Source organism: Oncorhynchus keta, unplaced genomic scaffold (genome assembly GCF_023373465.1).
Source record: "Oncorhynchus keta strain PuntledgeMale-10-30-2019 unplaced genomic scaffold, Oket_V2 Un_contig_8936_pilon_pilon, whole genome shotgun sequence".
Taxonomy (NCBI): Eukaryota; Metazoa; Chordata; class Actinopteri; order Salmoniformes; family Salmonidae; genus Oncorhynchus; species Oncorhynchus keta.
Genome location: NW_026290314.1, coordinates 46,245 through 72,787, shown reverse-complemented (window position 1 = coordinate 72,787; position 26,543 = coordinate 46,245). Strand labels below are relative to the sequence as shown.

Sequence of the window (26,543 nt, the reverse complement as noted above, 5' to 3'; positions counted from 1 at the left end):
AATACCTGGGCATTTCCTCCCAAATATGTTCTCACTTGCCTATAGTAGGCAACCCAGACTTGCCAAAAGCCCTGAGGGATGCCAACTTTAATCTTTGGCATACTCTAGGAATCAGGACCTTTTCAGACCTATTTCATCAGAAAACCACTACACTGAAATCCTTTCAAGAGCTCTGCAGTGAATTCGATGTGCCAAGATCCCATTTTTTTAAAAAATATCTTCAAATTAGACATGTAATTCCCTCATTTACCTCCAAGAGGAGGTTTAGAACTCAGTTGAAACCCTTCTTGTCACAGCACAATCCATTAAAGGCAAAATATCTTACATCTATAGACTCCTTTCTGAGAAAGGAAGCTCCTCCTTTACTCCTTTGAAAATAATCTGGGAAAAGGACCTTGGTCTGACTATCAGTGATGAGTTATGGGCGGAGGTTTGCGACAGGGTATACTGCTCCTCTACCAGTGTAAAAATGAAAGAATCTAATTACACATTTTTGTACAAATTTTATGATACTCCTTTGAGACTCCATAGAATGAAAACAGATATGTTTCCTAACTGTAAAAGATGTACCTCTGAAAGCGGAACCTATATGCATGTATTTTGGAGCTGTAGGGAGATTGCCAGATTCTGGCAATCTGTATATACTGCTGCACAGAAAATACTAGAGGTACAGTTTGATATGACCCCGTGTATCTATCTTCTTAATGCCCAGCAGGACTTTGTTCTTGATCCTGACAGAGAAAATTTGCTTATGACGATTACATACTTTGCTAAGAAATGTATTCTTCTATTGTGGGCCTCTAATACCCCCCCCACATTTAAAATGTGGATTGACCAGTTGTTGACTTTACTCCTCTTGAAAAGCTCACTTATGACCTCCACAAGAGACAGCCCAAGTTTGATAGACTCTGGTCTCCACTATTCAACTATATTTCAAACTGGACAGAGTGAACGGGGTGACTAGGGAAATGCGCAGATACATGTTGTGTAAGGTACTGTAAAACCTAAAAACGAATTATTGTCCCGTCGTCTCAGCGAATGCTTGAAATAGCTGATAAGAACCTTGATAGTGCTGCTGCAAGTGTGTATATGTTGTTGTTGTTTTTTTGTTTTTTGTTTTTGAGTACGTGTGCGTATGTGTGTGTGTATGTATATGTGTGTATGTATGTACGTATGTATGTATGTATTTATGTATGTATATGTACCAAGGAAAATATATAGATTAAGAAAAATAAATGCTTTTATTTGACTTTATCATTCATTTTAATTGTATTTTTATTTTTTCAAATGTATTATTTTTTGACTTTTTATTTTTTTGAAAGCCTGTCACATCTGTGAATGTGGAATGTGTTTTGTTGGTTGATTGAAAAACAAGAAAACTTAATAAAACTTTAAATTGAAAAAAAAAAGTACTTTACTCTATGAAGTATGTTCAACTACTGTGGTCCTCCTTTGCAATTAAATCTAAAAGGATATTGGAATCAGCCTATGCACCGATCAAACAAAATATAATAATGTTTGTGTGTCACGCAAACTAATTTCTGGGATTGGTTATTATGATGGTGCATTTAATGGGTTTCGATGCATATTAGCTTTTTTGATTGAGTTTGTTCCACCAATATTTTCATGTTAAAATCTCAGACCCGGTTCACAGCACACAGCTGGTGAGGTGAAGGGTTGAGGGTGAACCCCAGTAAAGGTGTGAGATCCAGATCATCCTCTGTTACTCCAGGAGGAGGAGAGAAACGAAAGCGCTGCAGGAGGGAGGTGAAGAAGAGGAAGAGCTCCATCCTGGCCAGACCCTCGCCCAGACACACCCTACGACCTGCGAGAGAGACCAAAGATACAGAAAATAGCATGAAGTCTCTCCAAAAGGCTACCAGAATTGTTCTACTTCTTGCAATGAAATTGTGTTTTATAATGAAGTTAATCTACCTGCAGAAAAGGCCATGAAGGCGTCCCTCTTGACAAATCCTCCCTGCTCATCCAGAAAGTGTGAGGGGTTAAAGGTGTTGGGGCTCTCCCATTCGCTATCATCCTGTAGGACCGACGTCAGTAGAGGAATCACAGACGTCCCCTGCAGTAAGGGTGAAGCATAGGACCCCTTATTTTCAGAGTAAAAGTGATGAAACGTTGTTTAATAGGAATGGATTGCAACTTCAGGCAGAAATACACTTATGGCATGCCCATACTCCAATATTTCACAATAATGTGTTGTGATCTGGATGCCGTCTTTTTGCATCCCCCAAATGTGGAATCCTTACCGATATCATGGACAGAAATGGTTTGAGAACATTCCAAGATTTGAAAGATTCATACAACTCCTTTTTTCTATATTTACTACTAAAGTCAGCTATGCTGGTCTACAGAGTCCCTTGGGAAACCCAACTACCAAACCTTCCAGTGATAGATTTATAAATACACTATCTGGGCTCCCAAATGGACTGATCTCTATAATATATAAACAACTTTTGGAAAGCTCATATTCTGAGCTAGCCATTTAAACAGTATGGTCCACAGATCTAATTCAATCTGAACAATCATTTAACTGGAACAGAATATAGATGTCACGTATACTCCCTCTCTGGCGCACTAGGTCACCAGGCTGCTCATTATTATATACACACACCTGTCACCATCATTACGCGCACCAGCACCTCAGACTCACCTGGACACCATCACCTGCCTGATTACCTTCCATATATTACTCCCTTTGGTTCCTTCCCAGGCGTTGTTTGTGTTTCATGTCTGTGTATTGTTTGTTCTCGTTTTGTATTATGTTTAGTTTATTGATTAACTCCCTGAACTTGCTTCACGACTCCCAGCTCACATGTTACAATAGAAAAATATGACCTTGGCATCCTGTAATCCCAACCATCAATTTATACAGGTGGGTGGGAGACATGGTTTCCAGGTGGTGAAGGAGGATGCAGGGTTGGATAGGGACTGAAGGGGGGAATGGATTGGGCTTCTATTTATATGCATTTCTTTTATTGTTTTTGAATCTGTAACTTCCCTTCAAGAAAAAAGACAATTTGAAGTTGGTCACAAAATAAACAAAGAGATTTGGATATCCAGGTATCTGACCTTTTTGATGAAATATCCCTGGAAGGTGACATCTCGGCTGGTGGTGTGAGGGATGGACATGGGTGCAATGTTGGCCAGTCTCTGGGTCTCATGGATCACTGCATCAGTGTAGGGAAGGTTCTTCCTGTCCTCTACCAAGGGCTGACGACTTCCTATGACCCTGCTGATCTCCTCCTGGACCTGGTCTGAGACAGAAAGGAGGGAGGGTTGGAGTTAATACAATGAAATGTACACTGAGAATACAAAACTTTAAAAACACCTGCTCTTCTTTCCATGACAGACTGACCAGGTGAAAGCTATGATCTCTTACTGTCTCTTGTTAAATCCACTTCAATCAGTGTAAATGACAGGTTAACAAAGGATTTTTAAGCCTTGAGACAATGGAGACATTATTTAACTAGGCAAGTCAGTTAAGAACAAATTCTTATTTACAATGACGGCCTATCAAAAGGCCTCCTGAAGGGACAGGGACTGGATTAAAAATGAGTCAAATATAAATATAGGACAACACACACCACGACGAGAGAACACAACACTACATAAAGAGAGACCTAAGACAACACAGCCTGGTAGCAGCACATAACATGGTACTAACATTATTGGACACAGACAATAGCACAAAGGGGAAGGTAGAGAACAATACATCACGCAAAGCAGCCACTGGCAGTAAGACTGTCCATGATTGAGTCTTTGAATGAAGAGATTGAGATAAAACTGTCCAGTTTGAGTGTTTGTTGCAGCTCGTTCCTGTCACATTCTGACCTTAGTTCCTTTGTTTTGTCTTTGTTTTAGTATGGTCAGGGCGTGAGTTGGGGTGTGCAGTCTATGTTCTTTTTTCTATAATTTGGGATTTCTGTTTTTGGCCTGGTGTGGTTTTCAATCAGAGGCAGCTGTCAATTGTTGTCCTTGATTGAGAACCATACTTAGGCAGCCTGGTTTCACCTTTGAGTTGTGGGTGATTGTTTTCTGTTGAGTGTTTGTATCTGCACCAGACAGAACTGTTTCGGTTTCGTTAGTTCACTTTGTTGTTCTTGTTCTGTGTTCTATTTCTTTATTAAAAATATGGACACTTACCACGCTGCGCATTGGTCCGATCCTTGCTACTCCTCTTCAGATGACGAGGAGGAGAACCGTTACAGTTCCAGTCACTAGCTGCAGCGAACTGAAAAGACAAGCGACCCAGGGATGTGTGCGCTTTGGGGACCTTTAACAGAATGTGACTGGCAGAATGGGTGTTGTATGTGGAGGATGAGGGCTGCAGTAGATATCTCAGATAGGGGGGAGTGAGGGTTTTATAAATAAGCGTCAACCAGTGGGTCTTGCGACATGGATTGTGTATGCGTTCCATTCAGAGGTTGAATGGGCAAGATAAAGTATTTAAGTGCCTTTGAATGGGGTATAGTGAAGGTGCCAAGCGCATCGTATGTGTCAAGAACTGCAACGCAGCTGGGTTTTTCACACTCAACAGTTTCCTGTGTGTATCAAGAATGGTCCACCATCCAAAGAATATCCAGCCAACTTGACACAACTGTGGAAAGCATTGGATTCAACATGGGCCAGCATCTCTATGGAATGCTTTCGACACCTTCTAGAGTCCATGCTCCAACAAATTGAGGCTGTTCTGAGGAAGATGTTCCTCAGTTAACGTTTAACCTTCATTAACCAAGCCATCCCTGTCTAGTTTCATAATATATTATTCAATTTGGCCCTTTGCCAATGTTTATAACTTGTAACACCATGAGTGCTTTACTGTTTCATGTCTGTGTGTCACAGGTGGCACCTTAATTCGGGAGGACGGGCTCATAATAATGGCTGGAATGGAATCGAACACATGGTTTCCATATTTTTGATACCACCAGCCGTCCTCCCCTCAGCAGCCTCCTGTGATGTGTGTGCATGTGTTTGTGTTTATATCTATTCTTACCCTGTATATGGGGGTACTTGGCCATTAGCAGCAGACCCCAGCGCAGGGTTGTCCCGGTGGTGTCGGTACCAGCAGCAAACAGGTTACCAACACTAAATACCAGGTTGTCGTCATGGTAGAAAGAATCCATATTGCCAGATTCCTAACAGAAACAAACCCTCAGATGACATGAGTTATGTACAGTCAGTCTTTCCTCAACTCTGAGCCAAGAGAAACTGACATGCATGGTAAATGTAAATGTATTGATATTAGCCCTCTGATTACAATGAAGAGATACATGTGTCATGCTGTTCTGGGCAGATTAAGTTGCTCCTTCTTTTGACTGGACAATAATTAAGATAAGATCAAACTAGAGCTTGCTTTGTGGAGAGTGGTGCTTCTACACCTGCATTGTTTGCTGTTTGGGGATTTAGGCTGGGTTTCTTTACAGCACTTTGTGACATCAGCTGATGAAAGAAGAGCTTTATAAATACATTTGATTAAAAAAAGCAGAGCATCGATTTATCACAAAGTCCTCTCCTCATCTTTACAATCATTGAATCAATATGTTCTGACTATGAGCGTTTACAATCTAAAATAACACCAAGTAACAGCCACACCATTGTATTAACCTTATTTCTAAGGCTACATATTACATTTACATTTAAGTCATTTAGCAGACGCTCTTATCCAGAGCGACTTACAAATTGGTGCATTCACCTTATGACATCCAGTGGAACAGTCACTTTACCATAGTACATCTAAATCTTAAAAGGGGGGGGGGGGGTGAGAAGGATTACTTATCCTATCCTAGGTATTCCTTAAAGAGGTGGGGTTTCAGGTGTCTCCGGAAGGTGGTGATTGACTCCGCTGTCCTGGTGTCGTGAGGGAGTTTGTTCCACCATTGGGGGGCCAGAGCAGCGAACAGTTTTGACTGGGCTGAGCGGGAACTGTACTTCCTCAGTGGTAGGGAGGCGAGCAGGCCAGAGGTGGATGAACGCAGTGCCCTCGTTTGGGTGTAGGGCCTGATCAGAGCCTGGAGGTACTGAGGTGCCGTTCCCCTCACAGCTCCGTAGGCAAGCACCATGGTCTTGTAGCGGATGCGAGCTTCAACTGGAAGCCAGTGGAGAGAGCGGAGGAGCGGGGTGACGTGAGAGAACTTGGGAAGGTTGAACACCAGACGGGCTGCGGCGTTCTGGATGAGTTGTAGGGGTTTAATGGCACAGGCAGGGAGCCCAGCCAACAGCGAGTTGCAGTAATCCAGACGGGAGATGACAAGTGCCTGGATTAGGACCTGCGCCGCTTCCTGTGTGAGGCAGGGTCGTACTCTGCGGATGTTGTAGAGCATGAACCTACAGGAACGGGCCACCGCCTTGATGTTAGTTGAGAACGACAGGGTGTTGTCCAGGATCACGCCAAGGTTCTTAGCGCTCTGGGAGGAGGACACAATGGAGTTGTCAACCGTGATGGCGAGATCATGGAACGGGCAGTCCTTCCCGGGAGGAAGAGCAGCTCCGTCTTGCCGAGGTTCAGCTTGAGGTGGTGATCCGTCATCCACACTGATATGTCTGCCAGACATGCAGAGATGCGATTCGCCACCTGGTCATCAGAAGGGGGAAAGGAGAAGATTAATTGTGTGTCGTCTGCATAGCAATGATAGGAGAGACCATGTGAGGTTATGACAGAGCCAAGTGACTTGGTGTATAGCGAGAATAGGAGAGGGCCTAGAACAGAGCCCTGGGGGACACCAGTGGTGAGAGCGCGTGGTGAGGAGACAGATTCTCGCCACGCCACCTGGTAGGAGCGACCTGTCAGGTAGGACGCAATCCAAGCGTGGGCCACGCCGGAGATGCCCAACTCGGAGAGGGTGGAGAGGAGGATCTGATGGTTCACAGTATCGAAGGCAGCCGATAGGTCTAGAAGGATGAGAGCAGAGGAGAGAGAGTTAGCTTTAGCGGTGCGGAGCGCCTCCGTGATACGGAGAAGAGCAGTCTCAGTTGAATGACTAGTCTTGAAACCTGACTGATTTGGATCAAGAAGGTCATTCTGAGAGAGATAGCGGGAGAGCTGGCCAAGGACGGCACGTTCAAGAGTTTTGGAGAGAAAAGAAAGAAGGGATACTGGTCTGTAGTTGTTGACATCGGAGGGATCGAGTGTAGGTTTTTTCAGAAGGGGTGCAACTCTCGCTCTCTTGAAGACGGAAGGGACGTAGCCAGCGGTCAGGGATGAGTTGATGAGCGAGGTGAGGTAAGGGAGAAGGTCTCCGGAAATGGTCTGGAGAAGAGAGGATAGGGTCAAGCGGGCAGGTTGTTGGGCGGCCGGCCGTCACAAGACGCGAGATTTCATCTGGAGAGAGAGGGGAGAAAGAGGTCAGAGCACAGGGTAGGGCAGTGTGAGCAGAACCAGCGGTGTCGTTTGACTTAGCAAACGAGGATCGGATGTCGTCGACCTTCTTTTCAAAATGGTTGACAAAGTCATCTGCAGAGAGGGAGGAGGGGGGGGGGAGGAGGATTCAGGAGGGAGGAGAAGGTGGCAAAGAGCTTCCTAGGGTTAGAGGCAGAAGCTTGGAATTTAGAGTGGTAGAAAGTGGCTTTAGCAGCAGAGACAGAAGAGGAAAATGTAGAGAGGAGGGAGCGAAAGGATGCCAGGTCCGCAGGGAGGCGAGTTTTCCTCCATTTCCGCTCGGCTGCCCGGAGCCCTGTTCTGTGTAGCTTATATTAATATGGGCTATTTTTAGCCCTTTCCTGTGTAGCTTATCAGAGATAGAAATAATATGGAAAACAACAAAAAAGTAAACAAAACAGATAATCAACACATTCTTTTAAATCAGCTTGAGGAACTGTTTTAGTGTTTGAGTCTGAGTTTACATGTGATTCTACTGATACAGAGAACTGGTTAGATCCTCCCTCAGCTGGCATTCAGTCATATACGTCATTTAAAATAAATTATGTTGAATCAACATCGAATAGATGTTGAATTGACGTCTGTGCCCAGTGGGATGTTAGTGTTGGACAACTGAAGTTAGTTGTGTTTTTCAGCAGTAAAGTGAACCACAAGGTGGTGTAATAAGTACTATAAACCCGGCAGTTTTGTTCCTGGATACTGATTATCCGAATGTCTTGGTAACTTAGACAATATACCACTAGTGTGGCGCAAAATTACTTATTTACTGTTCTAATTATGTTGGTATCAAGTTTATAACACCAGCAAGGCACCTCTGGGTTTTGTGGAATATGGCCAATAAACAAGGACTGTATACAGGCACTGCACTTCGCATCATGCAGTGCCTTTGCTGTGGTAAATTGACTAGATACCACCCCCCCTCTGACCTTATTGATTAATTCTATTCTGTATAGTCATACTGAGCAATATTAATGCAACACTTTGTTATGAATGAGTGAGATGCAGATTCTGCATGAAGTCTTCATACCTCCAGGGTCTGCTTTCGGACGAGGAACGAGTCCACAAAGCCTCTACACATATGAGGGTTCAGAGTCTCCTTCAGGCCCCTCGCCAGCTCTGTCACCTCCATCTTCATATCAGCAATATTCCTTTTCAGACGTGTCAGGTTGTTTATCCACGGACCCAACCAGGGAAACATGTTGTACATCTACACAGAGATTCAGGTAGAATACGCAAAAAACAATATTATATTAATTATAACATAACACACCACAACTATGATTAGATTATTAAATGCATAAATTCAAATGTGATACACATATGCATAAATATGTAATTATTAGTTGTGAGCACCAATAGTGATATTCAATATTATTTGATATCGATATGAGCAAGGCATATTGTAATGTCGGTTTATTATTTTTACTATTGTTAAGGGTGTGTACTGGAGGTGAAGTAAGGTGCAGGAGAGCAGAGTGTAGTGAACAGGCACACTTTTATTCCGGTCCAACGAAAGTACAAAAGTACATAAATGTGCCCAAACACGGAACATAGACAAAACGTATGGCGTGTAACAACACCCACATAACATAAAATCAATTTCACACAGAGGGGAACAGAGGACTAAATACATGCTTTGTGATTAGAGAATGAAAACCAGGTGTGTATGGAACAAGACAAAACAAATGGAAATATGAAAAATGGAGCGGCGATGGCGAGAAAGCCGGTGACGTCGATCGCCGAACGAACAAGGAGAGGAGCCGACATCGGTGGAATCGTGACAAGTATTCTGTAAAAAGAACACATTACTTTTCCTGCATACACAAAACCCTCAAACAGACCCCACAGGCTCTCAATTTAGCATATTTAATTAATTGCCTGTTGATGGTCCTATAATATAGGCCTCCCTAACTAACCAGTATGAATACAATATTATAATAACAGAATATTCACGCCTGTGTAACGGCGTTCTTCGTTTGTCGAAAGAGAGTCGGACCGAAATGCAGCGTGGTGGTTACTCAGGTCTTTAATGAAAAAAGCGATACATGAAATAACTATACAACTACAAAACAACAAACAGAACGTGAAAACTAATTACAGCCTATCTGGTGAACACTACACAGAGACAGGAACAATCACCCACGAAATACACAGTGAAACCCCGGCTACCTAAATACGGTTCCCAATCAGAGACAACGAGAATCACCTGACTGATTGAGAACCGCCTCAGGCAGCCAAGCCTATACAACACCCCTACTCAGCCGCAATCCCAATAACTACAAAACCCCAATACGAAATACAACAAAATAAACCCATGTCACACCCTGGCCTGACCAAATAATTAATGAAAATACAAAATACTAAGACCAAGGCGTGACAGCCTGGCCCAAAGGACAATCTGCTAACAGTTGTCTGAACTTCAAAGAGCCATGGAAGTGAACAGATAAGTGAACATACACAGTTAAAAAATATTTTATGCAAACCGATACGATATGGAATCACAAAAAATTGATATAATTTTGAATATCGGTGCCCATCACTAGTGATTATTTAACCATATTATATAAAATAATTACAATGATATAATTAATAAAATATTTTAGCCATTTAGCAGACGCTCTTATCCAGAACGATTCACAGTTAGTGCATTCATCTTAGTGTCACGACTTCCGCCAAAGTTGGTGCCTCTCCTTGTTCGGGCGGCGTTCGGCGGTCATTGTCCCCGGCTTTCTAGCTGCCACCAATCTATGTTTCTTTTTCCATTTGTTTTGTCTTGATTGTACACACCTGGTTCCCATTACGTTAATATTTATTCCCTATTTAACCCTCTGCTTCCCACATGGTTTTGTGCGTGTTTGTTGTTTGTTTAGTGTTCAAAACTTCTGTGAGCTGGTGTGTTTTCCCTACGTGAAAATATTTTGTTGTTTCTTTTCGAGTAAAGTACGTCTTTTACTCAGTTCTGTGTCCTGCGCATGACTCCGTCCTAACCGCTGCACATTGACACATGACAGAAACACACCCCCTTATGGAGTCAGCAGGTTCACCCAGTCCTCCATTACCAGTGGAGGAACACGTCCAGCAGCACGCGACAATGCTCCAAAATCTTGGCACAGCCATGGATCGCGTGCTGCACACCATGGAGCGATGGGAGAGAGGAGGTTTTCCCACACCCCAATCAACTTCACCCCAACCCACACCGCTGTCCACCCCTCCGTCACCTGGACCCAGCTCTCGCTTCCGAGGGCATATGATGGGACGGCTGCCTGGTGCCAGGGGTTCCTACTCCAGTTGGAGCTCTACCTGGCGACCGTCCACCCGGCTCCCTCGGGACACCAGAGCGTGTCCGCTATCATCTACTGTTTGTCGGTGAAAGCGCTTGAGTGGGCCAATGCCGAATGGGGAGGAATAGATGCAGCGTTGGTCCGCTATGAGGATTTCACCCGCCGCTTCCGGGCAGTCTTCGATCATCCACCTGAGGGGAGCGCGGCAGGGAACGCTTGTTCCATCTCAGACAGGTGATGAGGAGCACACAGGACTTCGCACTGGACTTCAGGACCCTGGCTGCTGGTGCGGGATGGAATGAGAGGGCCCTGATCGACTAATACCGGTGTAGTCTACGTGAGGATGTTCGTCGGGAGCTTGCCTGCAGGGATACCACCCTTACCCTCGACCAGCTGGTGGATTTATCCATTCGGCTGGATAACCTGTTGGCCACCCGCGGACGTTCGGATCGGGATCCGTCCATTCCATCCCCCAGCACCTCCGATCCTATACCTATGGAGCTCGGAGTTGCTGCTCTAAGGATGACTGGAGGGGGGACCGTTTCCTGCACCACCTGTGGCCGCAGAGTGCACACTGCTGGTCGGTGCTGGGGAGGTTCCCCAGGGAGTCGAGGTAGCAGGCAGGGCACTGCACCCGACTCACCCAGAGCTCCCTGTTGCGCACATGTGTGTATGAATAGAATTTCCTGAGTTTCCCCCGCATTCCCAGCATAAGGCGCTAGTAGATTCAGGCGCAGCTGGGAACTTTATTGACCGTCAATTTGCACTTAGATTAGGGATCCCTATTGTTCCTGATGATGTTCCCTTCCCTGTACATGCCTTAGATAGTCGTCCTTTAGGGTCGGGCCTGATTAGGGAGGTCACGGCTCTACTATGTATGATAAAGCATGAGGGTCATTAGGGGAGAATTAGTCTCTACTTGATCGATTATCCTGCGTTTCCTGTGGTGTTGGGGCTTCCCTGGTTGGCCTATCATGACCCCACTGTTTCGTGGCAACAGAGGGCTCTCAAGGGATGGTCACATCAGTGCTCAGGGAGGTGTGTAGGTGTTTCCATAGGGGCAGCTACGGTGGAGAGTCCAAACCAGGTCTCCACCATGCACATCCCTCCTGAATATGCCGATTTGGCTCTCACCTTCTGTAAAAAGAAGGCGACTCAACTACCGCCCCCATCGACAGGGGGATTCTGCGATAAATCTCCTGGTAGACGCAGCACTTCCCAGGAGTCACGTGTATCCTCTGTCACAGGAGGAGACGGCGGCTATGGAAACATATGTCTCCGAATCTCTGGGTCAGGGATACATTCGGCCTTCCACTTCACCTGCCTCCTTGAGGGTTTTTTTTGTGAAGAAGAAGGATGGAGGTTTACACCCTTGCATTGACTGTAGAGGTATAAATCAGATCACGGTGAAGTATAGTTACCCACTGCCTCTCATAGCCAGTGTGACAGAGTCATTGCATGGGGCGCGCTTCTTCACCAAATTGGATCTCAGGAGCGCTTACAACCTGGTGCGTATCTGGGAGGTAGTCTGCTTGGACTCAAGGCGTCGGGCGAGGGGCCTTCAGTACCTCATGGAGTGGGAGGGGTACGGTCCGGAGGAGAGATGCTTGGTGCCGGTGGAGGACATCCTGGACCCTTCCTTACTGCAGGAATGTCACCGTCTCCACCCAGACCTCCCTGCACCTCGTCCTCTGGGTCGTCTAAGAGGCTGGTGTTGGTGCGCTGCTGGAGCCGCGTGTCAAGGGGGGGGTACTGTCACAACTTCCGTCGAAGTTGGTGCCTCTCCTTGTTCGGGCAGCGATCGGCCTTCGTCGTCACCGGCTTTCTAGCTGCCACCGATCTATGTTTCTTTTTCCATTTGTTTTGTCTTGATTGAACACACCTGGTTCCCATTATGTTTATATTTATTTAACCCGCTGCTTCCCACATGGTTTTGTGAGTGTTTGTTCTTTGTTTGGTGTTCAAGACTTCTGTGAGCTGTTGTGTTTTCCCCATGTTGAAATATTTTGTTGCTTCTTTTAGAGTAAAGAATGTATTTTACTCAGTTCTGTGTCCTGCACCTGACTCCGTCCTAACCGCTGCACATTGACACATGACATTTAGATAGCTTGTCATGTCACAGGCATAGGAGGGGGGGGGCGAGGAGGGGTTTATTTAAGATACTTTTTGAGGAGATGGATTTTCAGGTGCTTTCGGAAGATGGGCAGGGACTCTGCTGTCCTAGCTTCAGGGGGAAGCTGGATCCACCATTGGTGTGCCAGGACAAAGAGCTTGGACTGGGCTATGAGGATTTGATTTGATATGTTATACGTATACATCATGAATATAATGATGTATAAGCAGCTTAGTGATGGGTTATAAACTGTACAATAATGGTTTATAATAAGTTTACTGGCACATCAAGTAAAGTATAACTGAGTATGTACATTAATTTGCAAGAATTCATAACAGGCGTCTGTTTCCTAGTTTTATTGATTGCACTGAAACAGACATTTATTTAAAAAATACATTTAAAACAAAATGTTCTGAATAAGCAGACTACCTGAATTGATGCAGAACCTGTAAGGTGAACACTCTCCTTGGCCCTGTCCGCCATGCCTGTGAATAGTGGGTCAGTGTATTCAAACCTGCTGCCATAGACAATGGCCGAGATTATGTTGGAGACGGCATAAAGCACAGGCTGGGTGGTGTCAAATGCCTTACCTGTAATAGACAAAACATCTAATTAATTACAAAATAAGCTTTCCAGAACCCACACAATCACTTAGCTATTTACTAATAATGTGGTTAAAAATAGCCTGATTTTTTACCAGGAAATTAAGCCTAGGCAACTACTAGTGTAGAGATACTGACTCTCTTACCCTCATGTTTTTCCAACATTTCAATCAGGTAGGGGATTTCCTCTAAGATTTTCTCCTCACTCCCTTTCTTGCCCATCCCAAAGTCTCTAAGGTTTGTCAGGGCAAAGCGCCTCATCTCTTTCCATGAGTCTCCATTGGCAAACAGAATCCCTGTAGAGAACGTAGTTTGTTTCCATGACAATTCAAAGTAATTATAATAAATAAATTATTATAATATGCCATTTCATAATGAGCATGTACCATATATGTACCATATATATGGTACAGATATATATATATAATCTGCCAAATTATATTTTCTGGTCAGGATAATCTGTAACTATTTAAGACATCTTAGACATTTATATTATTTTCAGAAGATTAGAGTAAGAACATTTGATGAATTGTGGAAACAGTCTGATCTCTGCATTCACCATTCTAGCCTGATCTCTGCATTCACCATTCTAGCCTGATCTCTGCATTCACCATTCTAGCCTGATCTCTGCATTCACCATTCTAGCCTGATCTCTGCATTCACCATTCTTGCCTGATCTCTGCATTCACCATTCTAGCCTGATCTCTGCATTCACCATTCTAGCCTGATCTCTGCATTCACCATTCTAGCCTGATCTCTGCATTCACCATTCTAGCCTGATCTCTGCATTCACCATTCTAGCCTGATCTCTGCATTCACCATTCTAGCCTGATCTCTGCATTCACCATTCTAGCCTGATCTCTGCATTCACCATTCTAGCCTGATCTCTGCATTCACCATTCTAGCCTGATCTCTGCATTCACCATTCTAGCCTGATCTCTGCATTCACCATTCTAGCCTGATCTCTGCATTCACCATTCTAGCCTGATCTCTGCATTCACCATTCTAGCCTGATCTCTGCATTCACCATTCTAGCCTGATCTCTGCATTCACCATTCTAGCCTGATCTTTACATTCACCATTCTAGTCTCAAATGTCAGAAAGGAGTGGTATTATCTCAAATGAACTTGTCAGCTATTGGATCACTTTCAACCAACCAGAGGACAGCCTAATTCAAGCACAGTATTTGGCAACATTGGTTGTTGTCCTAAACCCAACCATTGTTTCTGCGAGGGCACTGATTGGACCAGACATTTTCTGGCTTATCCCAAAAGCCAAACTATTGGATAAAGGGCAGGCTGATACATGCAGTAAAACAGAATGGTGAATGCAGCAATCAGACTTGTTCCACCAGGCTAGAATAAGACTTTCATCAGATTGTAATGCATTTAATTTCCAACTCATCTCAAAGTGTCTGAAATTGATTGTGTAACTCAATAAAGTTTATTTAAAGTAACTGTTAGGTGAAAATCCCACTTTTAAAAGTTCATAATTTGTTAACTCATACCCACAATGTTGTTGACTCATCCTATGCTCATATTTGTGGCCAACACATACATTGGAGAACAAACGCATGGATTACTGTTTAAGCTTGTTCATAGACTGCTTCAGATTAAGGAAATCAATAAGACGGGTTATCATTTGGGTGAACTATCCCTTTAAGAATGGGACATGGCCAGCAGAAGAGTAAAATATCATTACCATGTCCTTGGTTGAAATCATAGAACACAGGAGTGATGTCCCTGTCCCCAAAGTCCTCTGCCTGGTTGACCAGCGCCTGCTTGACCGTCTTGTATCCTGCCAGAACAACCACTTTCTTGGGTCCAAAGTGAACCGTGAAGATGGAACCATATTTCTTGGAGAGCTGGACAGATAAAGTATACATAAAGTACACCATAGACTCAGTTATGTCTCATAATATTATATGACTAAGCACATAACTGGACATCACATACAGCTTGTTTAACATGTTTCAGTCAAGAAATAGCATGAAGACAGTGGTTTACAGTTTATGTCAGACCTACGTTCAAATACCAGTCAATGTAATTTAATTATTAACAAAATTAATATTTAGACAATGTTTTTTATTGGAAATACATTTGGAAAGTATTGGTGTCAAGCTCCCACTCCCAATGTCACCGGTCTACTAACCACTGGTCCTGGTAACCCATTATTATGCACACCTGGCAACCCATCTTTATGCACACCTGGCAACCATCATTATGCACACCTGGCAACCATCTTTATGCACACCTGGCAACCCATCATTATGCACACCTGCCAACCATCATTATGCACACCTGCCAACCATCATTAGCACACCTGCCAACCATCTTTATGCACACCTGCCAACCATCATTATGCACACCTGCCAACCATCATTATGCACACCTGCCAACCATCATTATGCACACCTGCCAACCATCATTATGCACACCTGCCAACCATCATTATGCACACCTGCCAACCATCTTTATGCACACCTGCCAACCATCATTATGCACACCTGCCAACCATCTTTATGCACACCTGCCAACCATCATTATGCACACCTGGCAACCATCTTTATGCACACCTGGCAACCCATCATTATGCACACCTGGCAACCCATCATTATGCACACCTGGCAACCATCATTATGCACACCTGGCAACCCATTATTATGCACACCTGCCAACCATCTTTATGCACACCTGCCAACCATCATTATGCACACCTGCCAACCATCTTTATGCACACCTGGCAACCCATCATTATGCACACCTGGCAACCCATTATTATGCACACCTGGCAACCATCATTATGCACACCTGTGACTCATCAGTCACACCTGGACTTCATTACTCCCTTGATTACTTACCCTTTAAAAAGCACTCTTTTGTTATCAGTCATCAGATAGTATTGTTTGTTTCCATGTCAGAGTTCTGGTCATGTCATTATCTGCACCGGTCATTAACTGCACCAGTCATTAACTGCACCAGTCATTAACTGCACCAGTCATTAACTGCACCGGTCATTAACTGCACCGGTCATTAACTGCACCGGTCATTAACTGCACCGGTCATTAACTGCACCGGTCATTAACTGCACCGGTCATTAACTGCACCGGTCATTAACTGCACCGGTCATTAACTGCACCGGTCATTAACTGCACCGGTCATTAACTGCACCGGTCATTAACTGCACCGGTCATTAACTGCTCCGGTCATTAACTGCGTCATTAACTGCACCGGTCATTAACTGCACCGGTCATTAACTGCACCGGTCATTAACTGCACCGGTCATTAACTGCACCGGTCATTAACTGCACCGGTCATTAACTGCACCGGTCATTAACTGCACCGGTCATTAACTGCACCGGTCATTAACTGCACCGGTCATTAACTGCACCGGTCATTAACTGCACCGGTCATTAACTGCACCGGTCATTAACTGCACCGGTCATTAACTGCACCGGTCATTAACTGCACCGGTCATTAACTGCACCGGTCATTAACTGCACCGGTCATTAACTGCACCGGTCATTAACTGCACCGGTCATTAACTGCACCGGTCATTAACTGCACCGGTCATTAACTGCACCGGTCATTAACTGCACCGGTCATTAACTGCTCCGGTCATTAACTGCACCGGTCATTAACTGCACCTATGTTACAAGTGGCATGTATTTACAACTACTTGTTGTTTTTATTTGATGCAGTTGTTTTTGCTGTGTATTACTAAATACTCAAACACAAAATGTCAAATACTTCAGTACACTATGTATTTGAACCCAGGTCTGTTATAACAAGATCCCTGAAGGGATATTTCTAGGGTGCATCTCGGAAGCCGAAGACGTGGATGTCGATTATGTCAGCCCCCCGCACCTCTCTGATTCAGAGGGGTTGTGTTAAATGCGGAAGACACATTTCAGTTGAATGAGTTCAGTTGTACAAATGACCAGGTATCCCCTTTACATTCAATATTCTCAAGTGATCTCATCTCTTTCCTTGCAACACATTGGTCACTGTCACAAAGTATTTTGTCCATAGCCTGGTTCCCAACAAAAAACAGATCTGGGACCAGGCTACTTGGGCAGGACATATCTATTGAAATACACTACAGAATAGAACACTAAACAACATTAACCAGCTAAAAGCATATACAATGTGCCAGAGTTCATTCATCAGTTTGCTTACTGAACTTTTCAAACCTGGTGAAATAGCAAAAAAATGACATACAGTAAGTGAGATAAAACAGATCAAATCTCACAGATCAAATCAACACCAACATGTTTTGTTCTGAAAGCAAAGGATGACTTCATCTTACCTCGCAGAGAGTGCAGTAGGGCTTCTTGAGGTCCAGCTGGAGCATGTTACCAAGCAGGGGCAGCGGCCTCGGTCCTGGAGGCTCCTTCCCCCGTTCCTCAGAGCTGGAACCAGAGGAGCGGAGGTAGAGGACCAGTAGAAACAGCACAGTACCCAGCAGGGTCACTGTGCTTGATGTCTGTAGAAGACCTTCTATAAGAGACATCTTGAGACTGAGCTCATACACCTTATACTGGGCTCCGTCCACTAATGATCAGACAACAGATCTCCAAGGAATGCTATTTATTTAACCTCCCCACACCACCCTATTGGAGCAAGATGGGAAGAGGGAGGGTACAACCTCAGAGGAGGAGCTAAACAATGCAACTCCAGCAGGTCTGTCTACATATAATTGTGAAACTCACATGATCTCACCTGCAGGTCATTGACAAACTCTCCATATGATTTGTGTCCTGGTCTTTCCAAAAAAGGTAATACATCGAAAGGCATTTATACGCCCGGTGAAATGGAATTAGGCTGATAGACCAGATTAACACATGTAAACTTTATTCCATCACCAAAGGGATGGTGAGGGTTACATAGATAGAATGAGGTTAAATCTAATCATATTTGGGATTTGATTGTGTTACTAAAGATCTTCAGAAATCCCCCTCTGTTGTCTATATACTTTGAAAACTCTATAAATATCATATAAAAAATATAATAAATTACTGATTGACATATTTACATCTCCAATCATATATAATAACTTTTTAGACACTTGAAGGTGTTCCACATTTGATGTTTTATTTGTTTAGTGTGAGTCCATGATGATCAGGTAAATGGTCTGGTAAAACTATCTTCAGTGCAGACAGTGAGAGAAAGAACAGGTCAGGCTGGATCCCAATAATCCCTCTGCCATGAGGTTACAAAGGGCAGTGGGAGGAAGAACAGGTGAGGCTGGATCCCAATAATCCCTCTGCCATGAGGTTACAAAGGGCAGTGGGAGGAAGAACAGGTGAGGCTGGATCCCAATAATCCCTCTGCCACGAGGTTACAAAGGGCAGTTTACACATTCCAAAGACAGAATACATTTCCAATCTCTGTAAAAATCTGAAAACCTCTTCTTGAATAGAGGGAAGCATAACTAACAGAAGTCACTTTAGCCCTGCATATACAGATACTTCATTAAAATACAACATTAAAAATATGCTTTTTCATCATAGTCCTATATTCGTATATCATGTGTAGTCTAAGCCAGAAGTCCACCCACAATTTAATTTGCTCTCCAAAAGTTTTTGTCATTTCTTTTTTAAGATTTTCAAGGATTTGAGTGGAGATCTGCTTCCCCAACCTCCCACTCTCGATGGGTTAGTATTTCTCATCTCTCCTTTAAATTGATCAAATGAGGTTCACTACCCATGGTGCTACTGACAAATCTACAAAGGTAGATTTGTCATTTAATTTGTAATCAGATCCACATCTCTGGCTTTTGAAGTACTATAGATTATTTAGGTTAGGAACCTAAAGGTGTACGCACAAATCTATATAAATAAATGTTTTCTTTACACAGCTAATCAGACAAGTTTTTGAGAGATTGTGGTTGTGAAAAAAAAGACACATGGGTCTGTATCCATGTGTTTACCCTGCCCTACAGCCACATCACCTCTGACATCTGCCTTTATCAAATGGATCACTGCTCTATTACAACATTTTCATAAATAAATTGTGACTGACACCCACATAAGATCTTTGTTGGACAAAGGAATTCAGCTCAAAATTACTTAAGTTTAGGAAATCTGTTTGCAAATACTCCCAAAAATAGATATACAGGTTCATCCAGGTAACTGCCAAAATAAAGGAAACACCAACATAAAGTGTCTTAATACAGTGTTGGGCCATGATGAGATAAAACAGCTTCAATGCACCTTGGCATAGATTTCACAAGTGTCTGGAACTCTTTTCTTCCATGAGAAATTCCATCATTTGTTGTTTTATTTATGGCTGTGGAAAACAGTCCCAGGCGCCACTCCAGAATCTCCCATAAGTGTTCAATTGGGTTGAGATCTGGTGACTGAGACAGACATGGAATAGGGTTTACATTGTTTTTATGCTCATCAAACCATTCATTGATTGTGGATAGGGGCATTGTCTTCCTATAGGGGTATAATCATGATTTTACATGACCCTAAGTATGATGAGATGTTAATTGCTTGATTAAGGAGGGTAGGAACCACACCTGTGTGAAAGCACCTGCTTTCAATATACTTTGTATCCCTCATGTACTTGTGTTTCCATTATTTTTGGCAGTTACATGTATGTGGTCTGTCTCAATGTAATCAAAGTATGAAATTAGTATGGTATTGTGAAATATAATATCTGTTTGGGCTTACTTGCTGTCAATTTGCAATGTACAAATGATAACAATTATGTTCCGGCCCAATGACTATCTGCTCAAGAAAAAAATCTTCCTGCGGCTGAATGTAGTTGCCTACCCTCCTGGTCTAACCAGTGTGGAAATACACATTGGGCCCAAACTCTCTCCTCTGCAATATTGCCTCATAAATTGCCCCTGTATCATGGGCTTCCGATGTGCTGTCATCGTGGTTGGGTGATTACATCCAAACTCTGCAAACTCACAAAAGTGCACAACACACAAGAGTTGAAACAAAGGCTACTTTCTGTCAAAAAGGTGTGATTGCTGAGGGTTATGAATCAGGGTCATTTAACATATGGTGTAAAGTCTGGTAGAACCTGACCCAGAGATCATTGACCGTTCTTAATCCTACATAGCTCCCTGTTAACCAGCAAGTGAATAGCCAACTTGTCCCAAAAGAGCAGAGGGGGAAGTTGGAGAAGAAATGGCATAGAGGAGGTGTGTTACTTTTTGGAACAGTATTTTCGCTCACGGCTTTGTGCTTACAGGAGCAGTCATGTTATATATAGTGTAGGTTAACAGCAAGGATAATCCTCTATCATATGCCTTGATCATACAGATATCAAAAGATATAATTAACCCTTGCAAAGGCTTCTGGGGTTGATCTCAAAGGCTCTCAGTTGACTTATTGTCTGCTGTGGGTTGATATTCAAACTGGCTAGGTAGGTTTAGACTCTCAGAGCATTCACATCTGAGTAAAGCCAGCGTGTCTATGTATGCTTGTGACTCAACACTATACACATCAGCTACTAAAAGGAGTGAAATTACTGCAGCATTTAACCCATAAGAGTCTAAGCCCTGCCTAAGCCGGGGGGTCTAAGCCATATGGAATTATATAAGAATGTCATACCAAGGATCATTTAGCTATTTGATTTAGAATTTTAAGACCCCTTTTTTTAGTGGACTTTACTGCTATAAGCCCATAGAAATGCATTGAATAACAGATTCACAACATGGAACAACAGATAGTCCCCCCAAAAATCAAAAGGAAGTTTGTTCTGAAGTGTCTGTCCTATATCTGAGAGATATAAGATCAGGAAAACATATACACTAATGGTCAAAAGTTTGGACACACCTACTCATTCAAGGGCTTCTCTTTATTTTGTACAATTTTCTACTTTGTAAAATAATAGTGAAGAGATTTAAACTATGAAATAACGCATATGGAACCATGTAGTAACCAAAAAAGTGTTAAACAAATCAAAATATAAATTATATTTGAGATTCCTCAAAGTAGCCACCCTTTGCCTTGATGACAGCTTTGCACCTTCCTGGAATGCTTTTCAAATAACAGGTGTGCCTTCTTTAAAGTACATTTGTGGATTTTCATTCCCTCTTAATGTGTATTCTACAATGTAGAAAATAGTCAAAATAAAGAAAAACCCTTGAATGAGTAGGAATGAGTAGGTTCTAAAACCGGTAGAGTATATATATTTATATATATTTTAGAGGTATTTAACCCCTTATTTTTGGCACTAAACAATCTAAACCCTGTCTAAGCTGGATCTGTCCTATATCTGAGAGATATAATAAAGATCAGAACATTTAGTTTTATTTATTTGTACATATATACAGTGCCTTCAGAAAGTATTCATACCCTTGACTTATTCCACATTTTGTTGTGCCTGAATTCAACATTTATTAGATGTTTTTCTGATCCATCGACACACAATACCTCACAATGATTTGAGAAATGTTTCAAATTGATTGAAAATGAATATAGAAATATCGAATTTACATACACATATTTACATACATTCAACCACTCCACAAATGTCTTGTTAACAAACTATAGTTTTGGCAAATCGGTTAGGACATCTACTTTGTGCATGACACAAGTAATTTTTCCAACAATTGTTTACAGACAGATTATTTCACAATTCCAGAAAATGATGTCATGGCTTTCGAAGCTTCTGATAGGCTAATGGACATAATTTGAGTCAATTGGAGGTGTACCTGTGGATGTATTTCTAGGACCTACCTTCAAAGTCAATGCCTCTTTGCTTGATATCATGGGAAAATTAAAAGAAATCAGCCAAGACCTCAGTAAAACCATTGTAGACCTCCACAAGTCTGGTTCATCATTGGGAGCAATTTCCAAACGCCTGAAGTTACTACATTCATCTGTACAAACAATAGTACGCAAGTATAAACACCATGGGACCACGCAGCCATCATACCGCTCAGGAAGGAGGCGCGTTCTGTCTCCTAGAGATGAAGGTACTTTGGTGCAAAAAGTGAAAATCAATCCCAGAACAACAGCAGAGAACCTTGTAAAGATGCTGGAGGAAACAGGTACAAAAGTATCTACATCCCCAGTAAAACGAGTCCTATATTGGCATAAACTGAAAGGCCGCTCAGCAAGGAAGAAGCCACTGCTCCAAAACCACCATAGAAAAAGCCAGACTACGGTTTGCAACAGCACATGGGGACAAAGATTGTACTTTTGTAGAAATGTCCTCTGGTCTGATTAAATAAAAACAGAACTGTTTGGCCATAATGAACATCGTCATGTTTGGTGGAAAAAGGGGGAAACTTGCAAGCCGAAGAAAACCATCCCAACCGTGAAGAGCGGGGGTGGCAGCATCATGTTGTGGGGGTGCTTTGCTACAGGAGGGACTGGTGGACTTCACATAATAGATGGCATCATGAGGAAAGGATATTATGTGGATATATTGAAGCAACATCTCAAGACATCAGTCAGGCAGGAAGTTAAAGCTTGGTCGCAAATGGGTCTTCCAAATGGAAAAGGACTCCAAGCATACTTCCAAAGTTGTGGCAAAATGGCTTAAGGACAACAAAGTCAAGGTATTGGAGTGGCCATCACAAAGCCCTGACCTCAATCCTATAGAAAATGTGTGGGCAGAACTGAAAGTGTGTGAGAGCCAGGAGGCCTACAACCTTGACTCAGTTACACCATCTCTGTCAGTAGGAATGGGCCAAAATTCACCCAACTTATTGTGGGAAGCTTGTGGAAGGCTACCCAAAACGTTTGACCCAAGTTAAACAATTTAAAGGCAATGCTACCAAAAACGAATTGAGTGTATGCAAACTTCAGCTCTAACTATTCACACCCCTGAGTCAGTACTTTGTAGAAGCATCTTTGGCAGCGATTACAGCTGTCAGTCTTTCTGGGTAAGTCTCTAAGGGCTTTCCACACCTGGATTGTGCCTCATTAACACATTACTCTTAAGAAACATTATTCAACTATGTCAAATTGGTTGTTGATCATTGCGAGACAATCATTTTCAGGTCTTGTCATTGATTTTCAAGTAGATATAAGTCAAAAATGTAATTCGTCCACATGAACATTCACTATCTTCTTGGTAAGGAACTCCAGTTTAGATTTGGCCTTGTGTTTTAGGTTAATTCATCTCCCAGTGTCAAGTGGAAAGCAGATTGAACCAGTTTTTCCTTTAGGATTTCTACTTTGCTTAGTTCTATTCCGTTTATTTTTTATCCTGAATTACTCCCCAGTCCTTAACGATTAAAAGCATACCCATAATATGATACAGCCACCACTATGCTTGAAAATATGGAAAGGAAAGGGGAAAGGGGGATACCTAGTCAGTTGTACAACTTAATGGCCCGTGGAAAAGTGAGAGTGGTACTCAGTAATGTGTTGTATTGGATTTGCCGCAAACATGCAGTATTACTTTAGTGCCTTGTTGCAAACAGGATGTATGTTTTGGAATATTTTTCATTCTGAACAGGTTCTTCTTTACACTCTGTCAATTAGGTTAGTATTGTGGAGTAACTACTATATTATTATCCTTAGTTTTCTCATAGTCAGTCATTAAACTCTGTAACTGTTTTAAAGTCACCATTGGCCTCACGGTGAAATCTCTGAGTGGTTTCCTTCCTCTCCGGCAACTGAGTTTGGAAGGAAGCGTGTATCTTTGTTGTTACTGGGTGTATTGATACACATCCAAAGTGTAATTCCTAACATCATGGTGCTTTTTACCCATCTACCAATAGGTGCCCTTCTCTGTGAGGCATTGGAAAACCTCCCTGGTCTTTGTGGTTGAATCTGTGTTTAAAATTCACTGCTCGATTGAAGGACCTTACAGATTATTGTATGTCTGGGGTACAGAGATGAGGTAGTCATTGAAAACTCATGTTAAACACAGAGGGAGTCCATGCAACTTATTAGGTGACTTGTTAAACAACTTCTTAGGGCTGAAATCCCGTTAACGGGATCGATATGACAACAGCCAGTGAAAGAGCAGGGTGACAAATTCAAAACAACAAAAATCTCAATTAAAATTCATCAAGCATACAAGTATCTTATACCGTTTTAAAAATACAATTCTCGTTAATCCAGCCACAGTGTCTGATATCAAAAATGCTTTACAGCGAAAGCACCACAAACGATTATGGTAGGTCACCACCAAGCCACAGAAAAACACAGCCATTTTTCCAGCCAAAGATAGGATTCACAAAAAGCACAAATAGAGATAAAATGAATCACTAACCTTTGATGATCTTCATCAGATGACACTCATAGGACTTCATGTAACACAACACAAGTATGTTTTGTTTGATAAAGTTCATATTTACATTTTTAAAAATCGGTTGGTGTCCTTTGCTAGTGGTTTCTTTGGAGCAATGAAGGCCTGATTCACGTAGTCATAAGTTCCTAGTTTTTCAGCCATGGACCCAGCCAGGGAAACATAAAGTACACCGATCTCCTGATACAGAAAGGGTAAGCATTAGCTCATATTCGCCTACCTCCTCATGCCTTTTGCACACATTGTATATAGACTGCCCATTTGTTTCTACTGTGTTATTGACTTGTTAATTGTTTACTCCATGTGTAACTCTGTGTTGTCTGTTCACACTGCTATGCTTTATCTTGGCCAGGTCGCAGTTGCAAATGAGAACTTGTTCTCAACTAGCCTACCTGGTTAAATAAAGGTGAAATAAATAAAATAAAATATCATTCTGCACCAAGACGTCCATAGGATTAGTTTTCCAGATCTGGATCTGGTAAACTGACTCTTAGTTTCCTGAGAAAAAAAGATTGAGAAACAAAGTGCACTAAATAAGTAGACGGTACCTTAATAGGTGCAGAGCCTGTAAGGTCTATGGTCTCATTGTCTGTCCACCATGCCTTGGAACTGAGGGTCATTGTATTCAAACCTGCTGCCGGACACAATGGAGATGATATTGAAGGCAGCACAATTGCCTGTTTGCTTGTGTCAACCGCGGGTCTGGTACCTGTCACACTGTTGACATTTTTTTTTTTTGCAATCTACTTGAATTGACTCCAGCAAACTGTGTTCTTGGAAGTTGAAAATGTATTAAATTTCAGTTTCAGTCAAAGTCCTACAAATAGACCTTTGAATGACAGTAGTTGGCTAACTCATGTGTTTGTTTAGGTGAGTCTGTACTTCTTCTGCGTTCCAAGCTAAGATTTCAGGGTGAGCAATTATTCAAATTCTCAAAACATTTGTACTATAACTTTTGGTTGAAACTCTAAATAGAGCTTATAGCCACACAGGTCAAGTTAACAACTATTTTAGGAAATACAAACTAGCAAAAAAAAAAAGTTTTTTAAAAGCAACTCAGGAATTCTCCTCAACTCACAAAGGGTGCAGTAGGGCCTCTTGAGATTCAGCTGGAGCATGTTACCAAGCAGGGGCAGAGGCCTGGGTCCTGGAGGCTCCTTCCTCCGTTCCTCAGAGTTGGAACCTGAGGAGAGGAGGCAGAAAAAGTACAGCCCCCAGCAGGGTCACCATGCTGGGAGTCTGGAGGAGAAGATCTTCTACATAACGCATCTTGTCAATCTGTGTTCACAGAAGTTCTACATTGGGCCACTGAGGACTTCCTTATTGATCTCTACGCCCCACCCTCAGGTACACAGGAATGTGGGGGAGGGACATGACTGGGGGTGGGATCTATTCAGGTGTAACTGCATTATGCATAGGGCCAATTGAGATGGAGAGAGGCACTTGGCCCATAGCCTGTTTTAACATGTGCAGCATCATGGAGGGCTTTCACCGTTTGAAAGTAGTCAACTGTGTGGATGGACCATTTCAGTTTATCCGTGATGTGTACGCAGAGGAACTTAAAACGTTCCACCTTCTCCACTGCGGTCCCGTCGATGTGGATAGGGGGATTCTCCCTCTGCCGTTTGCTGAAGTCCACGATCATCTCCTTTGTTTTGTTGACGTTGAGTGAGAGGTTGTTTCTCATGGTCTGAGAGTCTTTAGTCTTTGGTTACCTCCCTAACCAAGGCTCTTGTTCCCCTATTGCTCAGTTTGGCTGGGAGGCCAGCTCTAGGAAGAGTGTTGGTGGTTCCAAACTTCTTCCATTTCAGAATGATGGAGGCCACTGTGTTCTTCGGGACCTTCAAAGCTGCAGAAATGTTTTTGTACCATTCCCCAGATTTGTGCCTCGACACAATCCTGTCTTTGAGCTCTACGGAC

General features: G+C 42.8%; 1 protein-coding gene across 1 annotated transcript; it reads right to left on the bottom strand.

Moving 5' to 3' along the window:
• Positions 1-213: 213 nt before the first annotated feature.
• Positions 214-17,965, bottom strand: LOC118376239 (cytochrome P450 2K1). The gene is made up of 9 exons (XM_052512664.1): positions 17,698-17,965; positions 15,091-15,253; positions 13,536-13,685; positions 13,217-13,377; positions 8,421-8,600; positions 5,012-5,153; positions 3,088-3,272; positions 1,936-2,077; positions 214-1,825 (listed from the first exon to the last, which is right to left on the bottom strand). Exons 1-9 carry the CDS (start codon positions 17,899-17,901, stop codon positions 1,638-1,640), a joined length of 1,515 nt encoding a protein of 504 aa, XP_052368624.1. The 5' UTR covers positions 17,902-17,965; the 3' UTR covers positions 214-1,637.
• Between the last annotated feature and the right edge of the window lie 8,578 nt (positions 17,966-26,543).

Bases quoted from the DNA above. Each gene is read 5' to 3' on its own strand.
- LOC118376239 (XM_052512664.1), bottom strand. From the start codon at position 17,901: ATGTCTCTTATAGAAGGTCTTCTACAGACATCAAGCACAGTGACCCTG. The intron at 15,254-17,697 runs GTAAGATGAAGT...TTATCTGTCCAG, and splicing joins CCTACTGCACTCTCTGCGAG to CTCTCCAAGAAATATGGTTC. The intron at 13,378-13,535 runs GTAAGAGAGTCA...TGTCTATTACAG, and splicing joins AATGTTGGAAAAACATGAGG to GTAAGGCATTTGACACCACC.